Consider the following 16,552-nt stretch of genomic DNA (forward strand, 5'->3'; position numbering starts at 1 on the left):
TCCGACGAAAAACAAATAAAGGAAAATGTTACGAGCCCAAAACCGAAAGCAATCAGCTAAGAGAGTCTCGTAATTCGTCTCAAGGGTAAATTCGCTATTTCGCGCACATTAGTATAAATAGGAAATTGAGAAAAACCTAGCCTCATTTTTCCTCATCTCTCCCTCTCGGCCGCATCCTCTCTCTCTCTTTCTCCCCCGACCTCTCGCACTACCTCTCTCTTCTTCCTCTGCAACCGCCGGAAATGCCCATCTCCGGCCACCACCTCTTGTCACCGCCACCACCAATCAACTTAGCACCAAAATCTGACCCAAGCCCGAGCCTCTTCACCCACATGCACTGCCTCCGGCCTCCAAACCGAGACACCACTGCCTTCCTTAATCCTCCGATTTCCAGTCGCCGATTCACGCCACCAATGCCAGAAATTGAAGCACCAAGCCCTAGAGAGCAAAACCCGAACCATAGCCTCAAATTCCGACCACCGGAAAATGCCATGCAAGCTCGCCGGAACTCGAGGTTCTGCATGTCTCCATTCTCCGATCTCCAGCTCGAATCGAGCTTCAACACTTCCATAAACGGAGTCGGAGCTACACTATCCTTTGAAACCTAAGCTCCCGACCTCTGACTCCGACCAGAGCCGCCTGACGCGCTACACGCGCCTCGGCTGGCGCATCGACCACCGTAGCTCCGCCACTCATGAACGCCGGATCTTCGTACGTTCCCGATTAGGTAATTGTCGTACCCTCCTTTAGTTGAAACATTCAATTTCAGTTTGGATGGAGAAATCCCTAACCCACTGTCACTTAATTTCGAAATGAGGTTCTTGGATTTCTGCAAATTGGAGTTTCAGAGAAGATGAGCTACTGGGGTAGCTTTGGTTGAAACCAGAAATAATGGAGACTTGAGGTTTGAGGAATCTGCGTTTTTGAAGATGTTGGAAAAGAGAGAAATTATTGGTTCAGTCCAATTGATATCAGAGATTGGTAAGGATTCTCAAACTCGGTTTCTGGTTATGAAGATGGGTTGGGGGTTGTCTATTAACTTGTGTTTTGCCTGCTAGGAATCTGAAGGATTAATGGTGGTGAAATGCAGCTTCCACGATTTGGCTATCTAAATTGGAAAAGAACAAGGGTAAGGGTCTTGGTACTTCTGCTGTGAAATATTGGTACATGGTGAGGTTGTGGCCTTGTGGATTACTTGAGATGAAATTGATTGAATGTATGGACAGAGTTTATTTTCTCAATTAAGATGATGTATTTGGTTTTGGAAATGTCCTTTTGCTGATGGGCTTAATTTGGTGGTAATTGAGAATTAAAACTCGATGTGTTGAATGAGGTCAAAGGGATTAAGTAACCACAATTGTTTGAGAAATTGATTATGAAAAGTGGTGGATTTTATTTGATTGAGCTAAATTAGGATATTGGATTAACGTTCTTGAAATAAGGTTAAAAATCGGAGTATTCTAGTGTTGCCATATCCCGAAGTTATCGTAAGAATGTAATAATTCGGGAATGGTAATTACTATTTATTTGCTAGTATTTAATGATCAAGTAAAATGAGGTCAAACTGGTTGACCGGGATTTTAACATGGAAAGAAGTGTGATCACCATCTATCGAATGAGCTTACTACGTTAAGTGAATTGTTCGGTAATGGAAATTGTGATTTGTTTTCGTAAAGTAAAAAGGTTAAAGAAATGAAGGTGAAAGTGCTAAGTATAATCACCATATCCTAAATGATTCAAATGCTATATCATTTGGATTTGGATTGTTTGGGAATGGATAATAGAATTTATCAACTAAAGGAAAATCCTACAAACACAAGTTCTAGATCATTGTTCGATTAAAGGATAATCCGATGGACTATAAGGAAATTAAGTAAATGCTTTGGTTGCTCGGTTAGTTGAGTTATAATGAAGTCAAGTTACTTATTGGTTTAATTTTATTATAAAGGACTCGAGCGTGTGCACATGGAATTGGACGAAGTATCCAAAGTCGGAAACGAAGCTAAGTTTGGGCGAGCACTCCATATCCAGGTAGGGTGAGCTGTCACTTCCTTGTTAGAGGTTTTTTCTATATGTGGAATGCTCTAGTATATTAATATGTTGCCTGCAAGTACGTTTTTGGTTGTTCATTAGTCGATGCCTCGTGATATCCGTGTCTCCATAACTGATAATTGCTTATTGTGAAAACCGAGGCTAGACTTGCATGTTGAGATACTGTACCCATTGTATGTTTGTACTTGTGACCTGAAAGTGAATGGGACCTAGACGCGTAGATTCCTAGGGATCCCACGGTGTCGATAACCGTGAACCTCCGGAGGGGGCCGTGGTCCTATGTTTGTCAAAAAAAAAAAGTGAGTATAGACAGTGAACCAGTCATAGGAGACTCAGGGCCAGGAAATGGACACTTTCGCTACTTGTAGTCAGAAGTACTACAGAGTAGTTGGCCGGTTCTCGAATTCAGGACGAACCAGGTCGGTCACCGATTTGTTTTATTTTAGCCGGCAGGTAAGTATCTCGGAGCTCCAAATTGTGTGAAGCATACTGCATATGCTTATCAAAAGAGATAAATGTTTGTGGTTGCCTATTTTAAAAGTGTTTTCGATAAACGTGCACAATATTATGTAGTAAATATTTTCAAGTATATTATTTTTCAAACCTAGCATGGTTGGGTCGGCCCCTACTGGGCATGCGAGGACGAAAGCTCACCCCTACTATAGTGTGCAGGTTTCGAGCATGTGGTCGGGAAGCGTACAGGGGAGGCACATGGCACGGCTTGGCGCATTTCTCTTTAGTTTTATCAAAAGAAGGTTTTGGCCCTTAATCGGATTTTGTAGTAGCTTGTTTATTTACTTTTTATTTATTCCCTACTCGTTTACAAAAATTCCGGGAGACCCGTAACCCTGGGGCGCGTCTCCCATACTTGTAGTTACTTAGTGATCTGTTTTATTTTCCGAATTGGGCTCCGATCGCAAGCCCAAAACTCTTAGCCCATTTCGAATTCCGATTTTGAAAATGTGTTGTTAGGTTGCTAGAATGATTTGTCCAAGAAAGTGTTTTGTAAACCAACAACCTAAACTCAAAAGGCCTTGCGGTTTCGGGTTGATGAGCTATCGAGATGCCATTCGTGACATGTCGATTCCTCATTGGCTCGGAGTCGCGGCGCTGTGGGACCCCCTCTCGGGTCACCACAGGGTTGTTCTCCTTCTTGCCGAGAGAGAGGAGAATATATATATATATACAGTCCGTCTCAGGTGCGGACGTCCGTACCGAGCGGACGGTACGGATTTCTTGTTTTCGACCACTTTCCGGCCACATTTTTACATATTAACCGTTCAGTTTTTAGGTCCTAGTGTATAGATCACCTCTGCAAAATTTCAGCCAATTTGGTGATCGTTAAGGCATCCAAAACTGCAATTTACCATTATAAATACGAACGGTTCCGGTTCGACAGATTCGAGGAGGAAATAACTTGTAGAGGAGGATCTCGATAGGATGAAACCCTTTAAGGAGGATTTGAGTGACGAGAGATTTGCTCAAGGAAAAATCCGAATGAGGTACAATCTATTCAAGGCACAATCCCTTTGAAAAATAATTCTCTCGAGTGGATCGAAATAAGGCAGAATCTGTCAATTGATTATTAGCTATCTTGATTCGAAACCCTTCTGAGAACAGAGGCGACCTTAAAGTGTGCAGGTGGTGCCGCCGGCCACACTAAGTCTCTGATCTTTGTAGGCCTCTGATTATATGCCTTTGTATACACACGCACACACACACACACACACACTCATATCCTATCCAAAGTGAGGCCTCACTCTGAAATTAACGTGTGAGGTTGGAGTTTAGGGTCACTTTTCGGTCTCATATCCACATCTTGACCGTTCAGTTTTTAGGTACTAATGTATAGATCATCTCTGCAAAGTTTCAGCCAAATTGATGATCTTTAAGGTATCTAACTCACTTAAACCAATGGACGAACTGAATCTGTCCACCCTAAACCGTAGTAGCTTTAAGGCAGTTATCAACGTCTTAACGACCATCAATTTGGCTGAAATTTTGCAGAGATGATCTATACATTAGTACCTAAAAACTGAACGGTCGAGATGTGGATATGAGACCGAAAAGTGACCCTAAACTCCAACCTCACACGTTAATTTCAGAGTGAGGCCTCACTCTGGATAGGATATATATATATATATATATATATATATTTGAAATCGGTGGCCTCCAAACAATTTTTCAGTCTTCGAATCCCTGAGGAGGTCTTCTTGATTTTTTTCATTCTCTATTTTTTTTCTTTTCTGTCTCCATTGACTTATTCTATGTCTTTTTTGATAATTTTTTTATTCATAAATCTTAATATAAAACAGTAGCCTTTTTATATTGTAAAGGAGAAGGTGGGAATGTTGCTATAAGGAGAGGTTAGGCACATCAATTGTTTTAATTATAAGGAGAGGTTACTTATAAGCTATATATTAGGGCTGTCAATGGGTCGTGTCGGGTTGGGTTCGTGTCGGGTCAAGGTATTTGTCATGTCACAAGATACAAACTCAAACCCAACTCATTTAATAATCGTGTCAAAAATCTAAACCCAAACCCAACCTATTTATTAAACGGGTTACCCGTTTCCAACCCGCTTAACCTATTTAACAAATAGGTCGTGTCGTGTTAGACAAAATGACTCATTTAAGGGTTAACAATGCAACCCATTTAACTAAAAAAAATGCATAAATTGATTAAATTCACTAAAAACTCCACAAGATGAAGAATATAAATAATTAAATATATATATATTCATAAATAATTAAATCCAATATTTATAAAGCAAAATATTTCAAATTGTCTAATCTTATGATCAAATACTCCCAACGTCCAAAATTTCAAGAAAAAGTATAACATAATCGGGTTATACGAGTTTACTTCGTGTTGGCGGGTTGACCCACGGCTGACCCGCTTTTTAATCGTGCGGGTTCAACCCGCTTTATTTCTTGCGGGTTTAGAGTCGTGTTATCGGGTCGTGTCGGAATTGACAGCCCTACTATATATTGTAAATGAGAAGGTGCGAATGCTGCTATATATGAATGTTTAATTCATTAAAGGGCCTTTCATGTTTTGTTCCTGATGATGCTTAATTGCTAGCTTTGCCCAGCTTCCGGTTTAGAGCCTCTGGTTTTATATCATGCATTTAAGTTCAGTGACATATGGACATATACATATTATATAACACACAGCTGCACTACCCTGTGTGACTGTGCCAGTGGGTGGCTGGCAGCAGCCAGGAGTTCTATTTTTTTTTTTCGGCATTACAACAACAGATCGAATAGAAACAAAAGGGCAAAGAGCCCAACAAGGAACAGAAAGTGATACGAAAAAAAAAAGGGAAAAAAAAAATTGCCAACAGATCGACCTAAACAAAACACATTAATTAAGGCGTTGGGTGGGGGGAGCTGCAGCATCAGATAAACAGTATACGCGTTGGGTGGGGGGAGCGCAACAAATCAATCCAAGGCTCATACCAAACCAAGAATCTATATTTGGCATATGAATACAACAAATTAAGGGGGAAAAAATATAAAGGATCAATCCTCAATCTTCAAGCTCTGACAAATTCTTACATAAGAAGAATTAGGCTACAAGAAAACAACAAAATCGATTAACCAAAAGGAGAACTTCAAAAACAAATACATGGACATTGAACTTAATTAATCCAATTCTAAATAATATCAAGATTAGATTCAACAAAACAAATCATGATTAATCAAACAAAACAAAACAACAATAAGATTTTAGATACATACCCATGAGGAGAGTTTCAGAGATAGCTGATAAGGAGAAACTAACAAGTAGGGCTTTGTCGTCATAGTTCTCTTTTATATGTTTTTTTTTTTTTAATCACGATCTTAATTACTACTACTTTTTATTGCCCCACCAAAAGAAAAAATCTACCCGCTCTTTTTCTTTTTAATCCCGCCAATTTTTTTCCCTTATTTTTTTTTCCCACCAAAACCTACAGCGACGAAAACAATTAGATCCTTGCTAAATGCATCAAAGGCAAAGAGATCAATCATCAATGAAATAAGATTTTTAGCGAGGAATACTTTCATTCGTCCCTATTAAATTTGGCAGGTCTCTTATATAATTTTGCGCCAAACCAATAACGAGGAAAATATTATTTTCCTTGATAATGGCTTCTTTTGACGACAAAACAATTCCTCGTAGAACATGGACTTTTAGCTAGAAAACCATAGTTTTGTCGCCATTGAATTTGGCGGGTCTTACACAATTTTCCCCCAAACTAATAGTAAGGAAAGTGTTATTTCCTCACTAATTGCTTCTTTTCACGAGGAAATAGTTCATCGTAAAACACGGGCTTTTAGCGAGGAATTCATAATTTTGTCGCCATTGAATTTGGCGGGTTTTACATAATTTTCCGCCAAACTAATAACGACGAAATAGTTATTTCCTCCCCTATTGCTTCTTTTCACGAGGAAATAGTTCATCGTAAAACACGGGCTTTTAGCGAGGAATCCATAATTTTGTCGCCATTGAATTTGGCGGGTTTTACATAATTTTCCTCCAAACTAATAACGACAAAATCGTTATTTCCTCACTAATTGCTTCTTTTTACGAGGAAATAGTTCATCGTAAAACACGGGCTTTTAGGGAGGAATTCATAATTTTGTCGCCATTGAATTTGGCGGGTTTTACATAATTTTCCGCCAAACTAATAACGACGAAATAGTTATTTCCTCGCTAATTGCTTCTTTTCACGAGGAAATAGTTCATCGTAAAACACAGGATTTTAGCGAGGAATCCATAATTTTGTCGCCATTGAATTTGGCGGGTTTCACATAATTTTCCGCCAAACTAATAACGACGAAATCATTATTTCCTCGCCAATTGCTTCTTTTCACGAGGAAATAGTTCATCGTAAAACACGGGATTTTAGCGAGAAATCCATAATTTTGTCACCATTGAATTTGGCGGGTTTTACATAATTTTCCGCCAAACTAATAACGACGAAATCGTTATTTCCTCGTTGAATGTCGTTTTCGCGATGAAAAAATTCCTCACCCTAGTCTCATATTTCCTCGCTAATAACATGATGATTTAGGAGACCAAAATATGGTCACTTTTAGTGATGAACAAAAATATTCGTCGTAGAAAGTGGTGTATAGTGAGGAAAATATGTTTCTCGCAGAAAACCTAATGACATTTAGTGAGGAATCGAAATATTCCTCGTAAAAAGTGACATTTACTGAGGAAAATAAATTCCTCGCAAAAAACTTGGTCTCTAAAAAGACTTTCTGTTGTAGTGTGGAATTATCTATCTCAGTTTGAGAGTCTTGAGCGGTTCCTTCAGAACAGGGCTCTTGGATTATAGGCAATAAATCAAGGGCAATTAGGTGGAGTTCAACATTATGGGCCCACATGAAATATCCCGTGCCCGTAGAATCCAATGGAGTAAAATCAAGCTGTTCAAGTTTGATATCCTAAAAAGGAGAAACAAGAACGGATTAGTTTCGGAGTCAATGCTTCCACGAAAACTAATATTAAGATTTCCAAGCCTTAATGCTACCAAGAAATCAATTTCCAAGAAATTTGGATTAGACCCAAAAAATGATGTTTGTATGGTCAAAATCAATGCTTATGGACGCTCTTAGTCCGAAGTCTACGAACACTTTTAGTTCGTATAAATCAATGCTTACGGACGCTCTTAGTCCGAAGTCTACGAACGCTTTTAGTTCGTATGGCGTGAATCCCCACGATTCCGCTTTTATAGAATCAAACCCACGTTGTAGAAAGGTGGGATAGAGGAGAATGGAGTAAACAAGTCCCTCATGAAGAAAAAGAAAGAAATAGAAAGTAAATTTCACAAAGCGGGAACCTTGATGTAAATACTTACTTGTTAATTGAAGCTTGGGAACACGCGCGTGTTGATGCAGACGTGTTAGGGTTGTCCAGTATAGTTAGGGATGGCCGGCGGCAGTCGGTGTTGGCCGGAAGAGGGAAAAACTGGGCAAAAAACGAATCTGCCAATTTTTTCTGCAGGAGGTTCAGTCGCTGTGACGGCCGGCTCAGTAACTTTTAGACCGGTTCTTGGGTCTACTTCCGGTTCCTGAATCCTGGGATCGAGGTGCTGCTGCTGGAAAATTTTGGTGGCAATCAGATGTCTGAAACTTGGTGAACAGGTGGAAAGTTCGCAGCGGATGGTTTTTGGCTTCCGGCGGCCGGTTCCGGACTCCTAGGATCGGGGGCTACGATTTGGGAGGTGGAGGCAATTAGGGTTTTAAGGTTTCGACTTTAGGTTTAGGGTTTTGGCTATTTTAGGGTTAGGGCTCGTGCTGATAACGTGTTTAAGGAAATTGAGAATGCAAGAGATTGATGAGAGAAATTGTGTGTTCTATTATTGATAATAGGAGCCCTTTATATAGGGATTTACAAAGTACCTACAATGATATAGAAGCGAATATAACTAGGAAATCTAGAACCTTCTCCTATTATAACTCTAGAAGGTTTAGGAGGAGGCACACTCAATGTTATCATCCTTCAACATGTTGAAGATTATAAATTCGAATCCATCAACCCCTATTTATATTTGTCTCTCCACCTCAAAATTTAATAGAATTATTCTGACTAGTTTGAGATGTCATATCAGGCATGGAAATTATGGAGCGAATGCAAGGGACTTGACTTAATGGATGAAGTTTTAGCCGACTCATTTTCTCCATCGGAAGTTCTGAGATGCATTCATGTTGGGATTCTCTGTGTACAGGACCTTGCCATGGATAGGCCAATAACACCGGATTTAGTTTCCATGCTAGTTAGTGAAACAGATCGTCCACAACCCAAACAACCTCAATTTGATTTTCAAAGCTCGTTAGAATGTGATCTACAGACACAAAGTGACAATGTATGCTCCCTAAACGAAGCAAGCTAAGCATCACAGTACTCCAAGGGAGATAGCTCACTGAAAGTGTAACATTACTTTCCCTCTGTGTTTATGGTTGAACTGTTAATCAGCCATAGAGGTATAAATGGATTCATCAAATTTAAATTTTTCAGAATGAGATTGAATAAGAGCAATGAGTTAATTGGATTGATTTTTGGATTTCCTTGTTGACATCCGGATCTAGTTCTCCATGGAGAACATCTAGGTAAAAAAAACTAATGCTGTTCTTGAAAACTATATATGGCATAGTTTGTGACTTGGTTCTGTATTAATATGTTGCTTGCTTTATTCAAAGAAAAGTCTTAACTGATAATTCAACAAACTCATATGAGTACCCAAGAGTTTTTTGGAAGACAAACTTTCTTGTTCCAAATCGAGGACCAAGGATCTTCAGATTGGTGGTCTGCTGATTACTGTAAGAATGGAGGTGGCTGGAATATTTTGAAGTTGGCATCTAATGTTTGTTTTCTTTCAGCATTCTTAACTTACCGTCGAACCCAGTATATTGAGGGGGGGTGGGAGGACATGAAACCTTACCCCTCAGACAATTACAAAGCAGAGACAAAGTACAGTTTTTACTAATATTTTCCTCTTGTTATAAGAAGTTACACCCTGAAGTTCTCTGTAAACGAGGAAACAAACAATGGAGGAAATGTGAGCTGCATATAAATATAGCTCTCACCCACTTTCTCTTCCATACAAGATATATGCTTTATAGCAAAATTATCAAAACATCAATTATGGGGCTATCACTGATCGAGCTTGTGGACTAGTCGCATGCTTTCGAAACGAGTAATTCTCTTCATGTTTCATTTCTTGGTTATTGCCAACTCTTCGCACTCTCTGCAGCAGCCATCATCTTCCTGCCATGACGAGAAGAGCTTCGCCTTGCTCCAGTTTAAGCAAAGCTTTGTCATCGACGAATTTGCTTCTGTTGGTGAGGGTGCTTATCCAAAGGTTTTGTCATGGAAACCAGCTGCTGCTAAAGGATGCTGCTCATGGGACGCGGTCGAGTGTGATCATGGATGCTGCTCATGAAACCTTACCCCTCAGACAATTACAAAGCAGAGAAAAAGTACAGTTTTTAGTTTTTACTAATATTTTCCTCGTGTTATAAGAAGTTACACCCTAAAGTTCTCTGTCAGTTTCAAACGTGTTGATCTTGCAATTTTTTTTTCTCTCTCTTTTTATGATCAATGTGGGAACTGACCTTTTACTGGGGGGAGGGTGTGGTGAAGTGGAGAGTTCAGTGGCAACAATTATAATGCAGCAGTCAGATTGCGGTGTGGTCAAGTTAAGAGTTGGTTTGACAGGGGAAATTATCTTCAGGCTGCTTTTGCCACATAAAATTTGCAGTATGAACCCACTGTGGATTCACCAAAAACTTTCCTTCTTTTACTGCCCAACAAGATTTCTGTGTTCGAGCATCTACTGCAACCACATGTGTGACTGATGAATCCACTTGTGTCGAACAAGTAGCTCCCAATTGCTCTGCCATTTTCCACAAAGGATGAGTATCAGCCTTCACATTTGAAGGGAAGACATGGCTGAAAACAATTTTACATCCCTTCAAGACTTCCTTCTGAAGGATTTTTAGGACGAGCCTCACATCTCTATCGATAAGATCCCACCCCTGCAACCAGGGACGGAGCCAGAGATCACAACTAAGGGGGGCCAATACAAGATGGATGAGAAAAAATATATTAAAAAAATATTAAAATATTGTATAATTGTATAATTGATTTGATCAGATTAAACAGGCGTGCTGTAAGGAGGCGTTCTCCATGGTTCAAATACCAAGGTGCAACAAGCATGCTCCAAATATTATTTTACTCATGGTTCTGCTTCTAAAATCCAAAAAGTCTTTATTATTTACTATTACTCCAAACTAACCAATCAAAAGATAGGTGAGATATATTATATTTTGGGCTAAATACTAGTTAGTACCCTGTGGTTTAGGTCCAAAATCAATTCAGTCCCTGGACTTCTAATTTCATCAAAAACACCCCTGCACTTTCAATTTTGATCTAATAGGTCCAATTCGTTAATATTCTTTCAAATAGTTGGATTATTTGTTGAAAAACTATTTATTTTTAATAGTAGAACTCACTCGTAAATTGACAATGCAGACCACCTTGACACCGCATCATAAAACATAGGCCATATATGATCCACATTAACAAGTTAAATAACTCAATTGTCGGAAAACTAACAAATTTGACCTATTAGATCAAAACTGAAAGTGCAGGGGTGTTTTTGATGAAATTAGAAATTCAGGGACTGAATTGATTTTGGACCTAAACCACAGGGTAGTAATTTGTATTTAGCCCTTATATTTTCATGTGAAGCTAATCACGTGGAGAACTAGGGGGTGCCAATATTAATAATTGTGTGTGTAGAAACTCAAGTCAACTAGATTGCAAGCAACAATTACATATGCAGTCAAAAAGTTAAGGGGTGCCATGGCCCCCTCAGGCCCTTGAGTAGCTCCGTCCCTGCCTGCAACTCGACTTCATTAAAGAAGATGGTGTGGATATGTCTAAGAAGTTGAAGTACATTTGCAAGATAAGCTCCTCCATACCGATCACATTCGTCGGTCTTCAACTCAGAATAAGGCTTCCTATTACTAAGGCCAAATTGTTGACAACTAGATTTAAAGAAATGGTATCTTGGCATTACTATTACATTGTCCTGGTTGTCATTTGTCCATACATCTTTCGCATCATCAAGGATCAAAACAGCAGAATCTCGGGCAAGCAGGACATCTAGACCCTTTCGATCTGTTTCTGTGCTATCACTACGTGATATGACTCTACCACCAAAGATTTGATTTCCAGGATCAAGCACACTACTAGAAAAACCACATATAAGGACACCCAATAAGGACTCATTTTTGTCAACGTGTCCTAATAAGCTTATGAGGACGGACAAGAAAAAACAGGAGCAAACTTCGCTGCCCCGCCGAATTTTTTTGCCAAAAGTTAAATTTCCCACTTTTTTTTCCCACACCAATTCGCACTTTAGGTTGGCCGATAAAATTGGCCTCTATCATTTTAGTTGACCCCTCTCTCTCTCTCTCTATCTCTCTCTCGTCTGCATCTCTTCCTCGTCGAAGAAAACAAATTCGAGCTCAGATTCTTTTGCTCTGAGCAAACCAAATTCACTCACCACGGATGGGTAATTCTCCCTCCTTCTCGATCTGTCTATGGCCTTTTCTTCTTCTCGTCAAATCTGTTTGGTTCTGGGTAATAGTTGTGGGTACTGGTTCATGATTCTTCGTCGGGTTCTTTCACCAGGATGTACGAGCTCTCTCCATTGCTTCTAACGAGGATCGATCTAAGAGCATTGACTGGCGGTGGCTTTGTTCTATGTCTAGATCTGAATCAGATGGTATGCTGGAGGGTTCATTCAGAATCCTTAATTGTGTGCGTTTCAGTAATTTTATCCTTAATTTTATTCTTCTATTCAGTAATTGAACAGATCTAGAAGTCTCTCAGTCTGCCTATGGCTCTCTTAGACCAACATCATGGATCCTGATTCCCGACCTATGCCGCTAAAGCTATAGACTTGAATCAAGTAATTTTTTCTCTCCAATATCAATTTAGGGCTTTTGAGTTTTATGAAATTAAGGATCTTTAATTCTGGGCTTTCGAGTTTTATGAAATTGGGGATTTTGAAAGCTCGTTCTCGTTCACCCATCGAAGATGAGATTTTGCGGGGACAATATTTTCAGATCTGGATATTTATTTATGTTTTCATTTTCTCATTTTCAATATGGAATTAGGTAGGAATAGTGAAAATATCAATTTAGGGCTTTTGATTTTCTATGTAATTTGGGATTTCTGATTCTGTTTCTCAACCCCAAATTGAAATCGAAACTGGGAGATTATCTACTCATCCCGTTCAGGTAAGATTATCCAAGGGTTTCTCAGATTCTGTTGTTCTGTTTCTCTTCAACTTCTTCATTATTAGATATATATAAATTGGTTGGATGTATATTCAAGTTTGTTTGAAATTTTACTTTGAGGAAGGTGTTTCGTTTTATCATATGTAGCTGTTGATTTTGGTATTTCTATTTTTCTCGCTTTCATTTATTTAGGTGCTGGTTTGGTTGCCAAGATGAGCAGAGGCACCCTCTTCTCTCATCTGTTTATCAGGTATAATCTTCAAACTCTGTCATTTTCTAGGTTGTATTTCATATAGATTTGGATATTGAAGGAATTTTGAATGAAGACTTGATTGTGCAACAAATTGGAACCTAATAATGAGTAGCTTGATACTTGAGATTGTTAGTTAATCAAGGCATGGTAACTTTTTTCATTATCAATTTATATTCACTAGGAATCTCAAGTAGATGAACTGTAATAGCTAGTCTAATTGTTTTTTTTATTCTCTTGTCATTCCACAGGACCCAACAATGTTTGAAGCAATGACTAGAGCAATATTCTGAAAGTGATGTTTGAGAGGTAATTATTTTTATCAAATAAGCAGTTTCTGAAATGGGCTGCCCAAGAAATTAAAAACCTTTGAATGTAATTTTGAAAGTAGGAGAAACATTTTAACATGTGTTCTATATCTATCCTTGGTACAGATGATATATCCTCGTTTGAGAGGTAGACTACATGTCATACATCCTTTACATGGCCTGGTGAGTGATGTTGGGTATAATTTTTTCTTTTCTCTGTTTTTTTTTTTTTTGGTTAGTGGATTTTTTAACAGATGAATCTCAGGATAATGATCTATGATTTAAGAGGTGGAATTTAAATGGGTATTGTTGCATTTACAGTATTGTGAAGGTTATTGATCTTCAAGAAGTTTTTGATGAGGAGGGGGTGATTGTGCCTGAGCTTAATCAGAAAGATGATTCAAGGTGAGCCTTGACATGTTTACCTTTTGAAACAAAACTAAAGTTTACCTTCTGCGCAATTTCACAAAGAGAAGACAAGCTGCAATCGTGTATACTTACGTGTGTGTGTGTCCTTTATATTCCATTAATATCAGAAAAATGATAAAAAAAAAGGCCTTCTTCTTGGCCTTTTAGGATCTGGAGCAAATACTATCTTTAAGCAGTTACAGCCTTATATTATAACTGATGTCTTCAAATATTGTCTAATGTGTTCATCTACTTGTTTCTTTGCAACTTGAAATCTTAATTTTCCTTTAATGAGTCATTTCAAAATTTAGTGTTGTAATGCACATTCCTAATTGGTTGTAAAAGGTCAGGAGTTGCCATCTTAATGGTAAAGTATGAATACTTATTGTTTCATGGAGAGTTGCCATCATGTATTAACATACATTTCTCATTGGTTGTAGTTATGTTGCAGTGGAGATATGTGGGCTGCTATTGATGGTGTATCAAAGGCTTCTCAAGGTAAGTTGTTTCCAGTTTTTGTCTTTCTTTTCTTTGGTATTGTAGCAGATCAGGCATCCAGCATTAACTTGATACCATGATGCATAATATACCTGTCTTAAAGAATGACTTCATTTGAATAATGAAATACTTGGCCTTTTGGCAATTGTATCAGGTAGTGAATATTGGCAATCAGTCCCAGTTTTGCATGTCTGCACAGTACTGTACGATGAAGCATTACCTACATTTCTACCTTTTACACAGTACTGTATGATGAAGCATTGCCTGCTCTTTTACAGGTACCCACAACGTCTCTCTCTCTCTTTTTTTCTTTTCCTTTTTTTGGTATACCATAGAGGTGTAGTCGTATAGATTGACAGGTTTACAAGTGACACTTTCCAATGCAAGTGGATATGCTTTTCATCTTGATCTAAAGATGATTTGATGTTCCATTTATGTATTATGAATAATAAATTCTATGTCATCTCTCTACACTTATGCAGGTCTATTTGATATGCTTTGATATTAGCTTTTAATTTTTGGTTGCTGATGAGTTTGTTTGTGTAGTTTGCAAGTACTGAGTAATTGATTTTTATTTTTCATACTTCTGTTGCAATTGTATATGAAAATGAGACGTTGTAATACAGACTAATTTGAATTATATATTGTTGGTTGGAAGACCTGTTGATAAGCCCTGTGGTTGGATTCTAGTCTTGGCTCAATCTAATTGTTGAATTTCAGGAGTGTTAATATGTACTTGATATTGGTTTGTGCTATATTTATCAGGTTATGATTGAAGATATTGGGAAGCAGATTAAGCAACTATAAACCTACAAGGTGCAGGACATTGATTTACTTGACTAGAATTGTTGAACTGTAATTTGTTATACTTTATAAATTTGTTTGCATATGGTGTATTTTGATTCAGTTAATATTGCACTTGGTGGTGTATTTTGAGGGGTGTACAATTGGAGAAAGCTTCCTTTTATTATTAATTAAATTTTTTTTTTTGGGTTTTTTACAAGTTTTAAGGACACGTTTTGAACGTCCTCTATGACTCTTTTAAGTGTCCTGTTTTAGTTTTAAGGACACATATGAGTGTATTTTTTTGTGTCCCCTTATGGTTTTAAGGACTCCATTTTCAGAGCTTTTAGGACACAGTTTGTGTGTCCTAGTATAGAATAGAGGACACCTATTAGAAGATATAAGGATGCAATTTAGGTGTCCTCTTATGGATTTAAGGACACTGCATCTAGAGCTTTAAGGACACACAAATTGTGTCCTCATATAGAAAAGAGGACACATTTTCAGTGTCCTTGTTTGAGACTTATAATGACTGCTGGATAGAGGACTCTTTAAAGAGTCCTTGTATGTATTTAAGGACACAGTTTCAGTGTCCTTAAATGGTGTTTTTGTAGTAGTGGCAGCTTAGCCATCTCAAGAGCATAGTCTCGATTACCCATTGTGTATATGGATAGCTCAAACATTTGACTGGCTTCCATTAAAAATGTCCTAATATATGGTCTGAACTTTGTCATCAGTCGCATGCTGGGAGTATCCACAATGTGAACATGTTGCAGGGAATGATCATATTGGGTTTGAGTCTTCAAATATTCTTCATCTGGTGACATATTATCTAGGAAAGTTGAATTGAGCAGGGTGTGGTCTAGATCAAGTACCAAATGAAGTTTCTTATAGTTCAACAATAAGTTTTGAGTGTTTTCGTTGCGTAAACGATCAATTTCATCATCATTAAGCCCTAAGCACTTGTGTAAGTACCCAAATCTCATTCCAGAAGACCTGGATTTCTCTTCATCTGCAAATCTTGCTTCTTCTGAAACACCCAGATTAGTTTCTATCTTGCACCTTTTTGTCCTCTCTATCAATCCTATGTCACTATGATCAGATTCCAATCGTCTTCCTTTCTTAAGAAACCCAACAAGGCTATTGATATTGTGTAAAATTGGAGAGACTGTAGCCACAGTCATCGTGATATTGATGATGATGATGATGATGAATTTATTACGGCAAATTTTCAGAGTTCAACCAAGAACGTACGATAAAGAAAACTAACAAATCAAAATTAGGGTTTCCGCTATTGAACTTTTTATTATTCACTTATTCACTATTGCACAAGAGACTAGAGAAATTTTGAACAAATACAGAAACAGTGAATGTTTGTGTGTTGCCGTCTATGCTCTTCTTGACTTGAAAAAACGGATTAGGGTTTTCTTTCGTTTTTGCTAATGGAG

General features: G+C 38.2%; 1 protein-coding gene and 1 long non-coding RNA gene across 2 annotated transcripts; one reads left to right on the forward strand and one right to left on the reverse strand.

The window, feature by feature from the left end:
- Positions 1 to 1,947: 1,947 nt before the first annotated feature.
- On the forward strand, positions 1,948 to 2,862 carry LOC133736945 (uncharacterized). The gene is made up of 2 exons (XR_009859772.1): positions 1,948 to 2,031; positions 2,718 to 2,862. It is a non-coding gene; the product is annotated as an uncharacterized LOC133736945 (long non-coding RNA).
- Positions 2,863 to 10,244: 7,382 nt separating this feature from the next.
- Positions 10,245 to 16,288, reverse strand: LOC133737179 (RNA polymerase II C-terminal domain phosphatase-like 4). The gene is made up of 3 exons (XM_062164787.1): positions 15,729 to 16,288; positions 11,462 to 11,798; positions 10,245 to 10,583 (listed from the first exon to the last, which is right to left on the reverse strand). The coding sequence occupies exons 1-3, from the start codon at positions 16,286 to 16,288 to the stop codon at positions 10,245 to 10,247; spliced, it is 1,236 nt and encodes a 411-aa protein (XP_062020771.1).
- Positions 16,289 to 16,552: the final 264 nt, after the last annotated feature.

The sequence above is a fragment of the Rosa rugosa genome, chromosome 3, assembly GCF_958449725.1.
Source record: "Rosa rugosa chromosome 3, drRosRugo1.1, whole genome shotgun sequence".
Classification (NCBI taxonomy): domain Eukaryota; kingdom Viridiplantae; phylum Streptophyta; class Magnoliopsida; order Rosales; family Rosaceae; genus Rosa; species Rosa rugosa.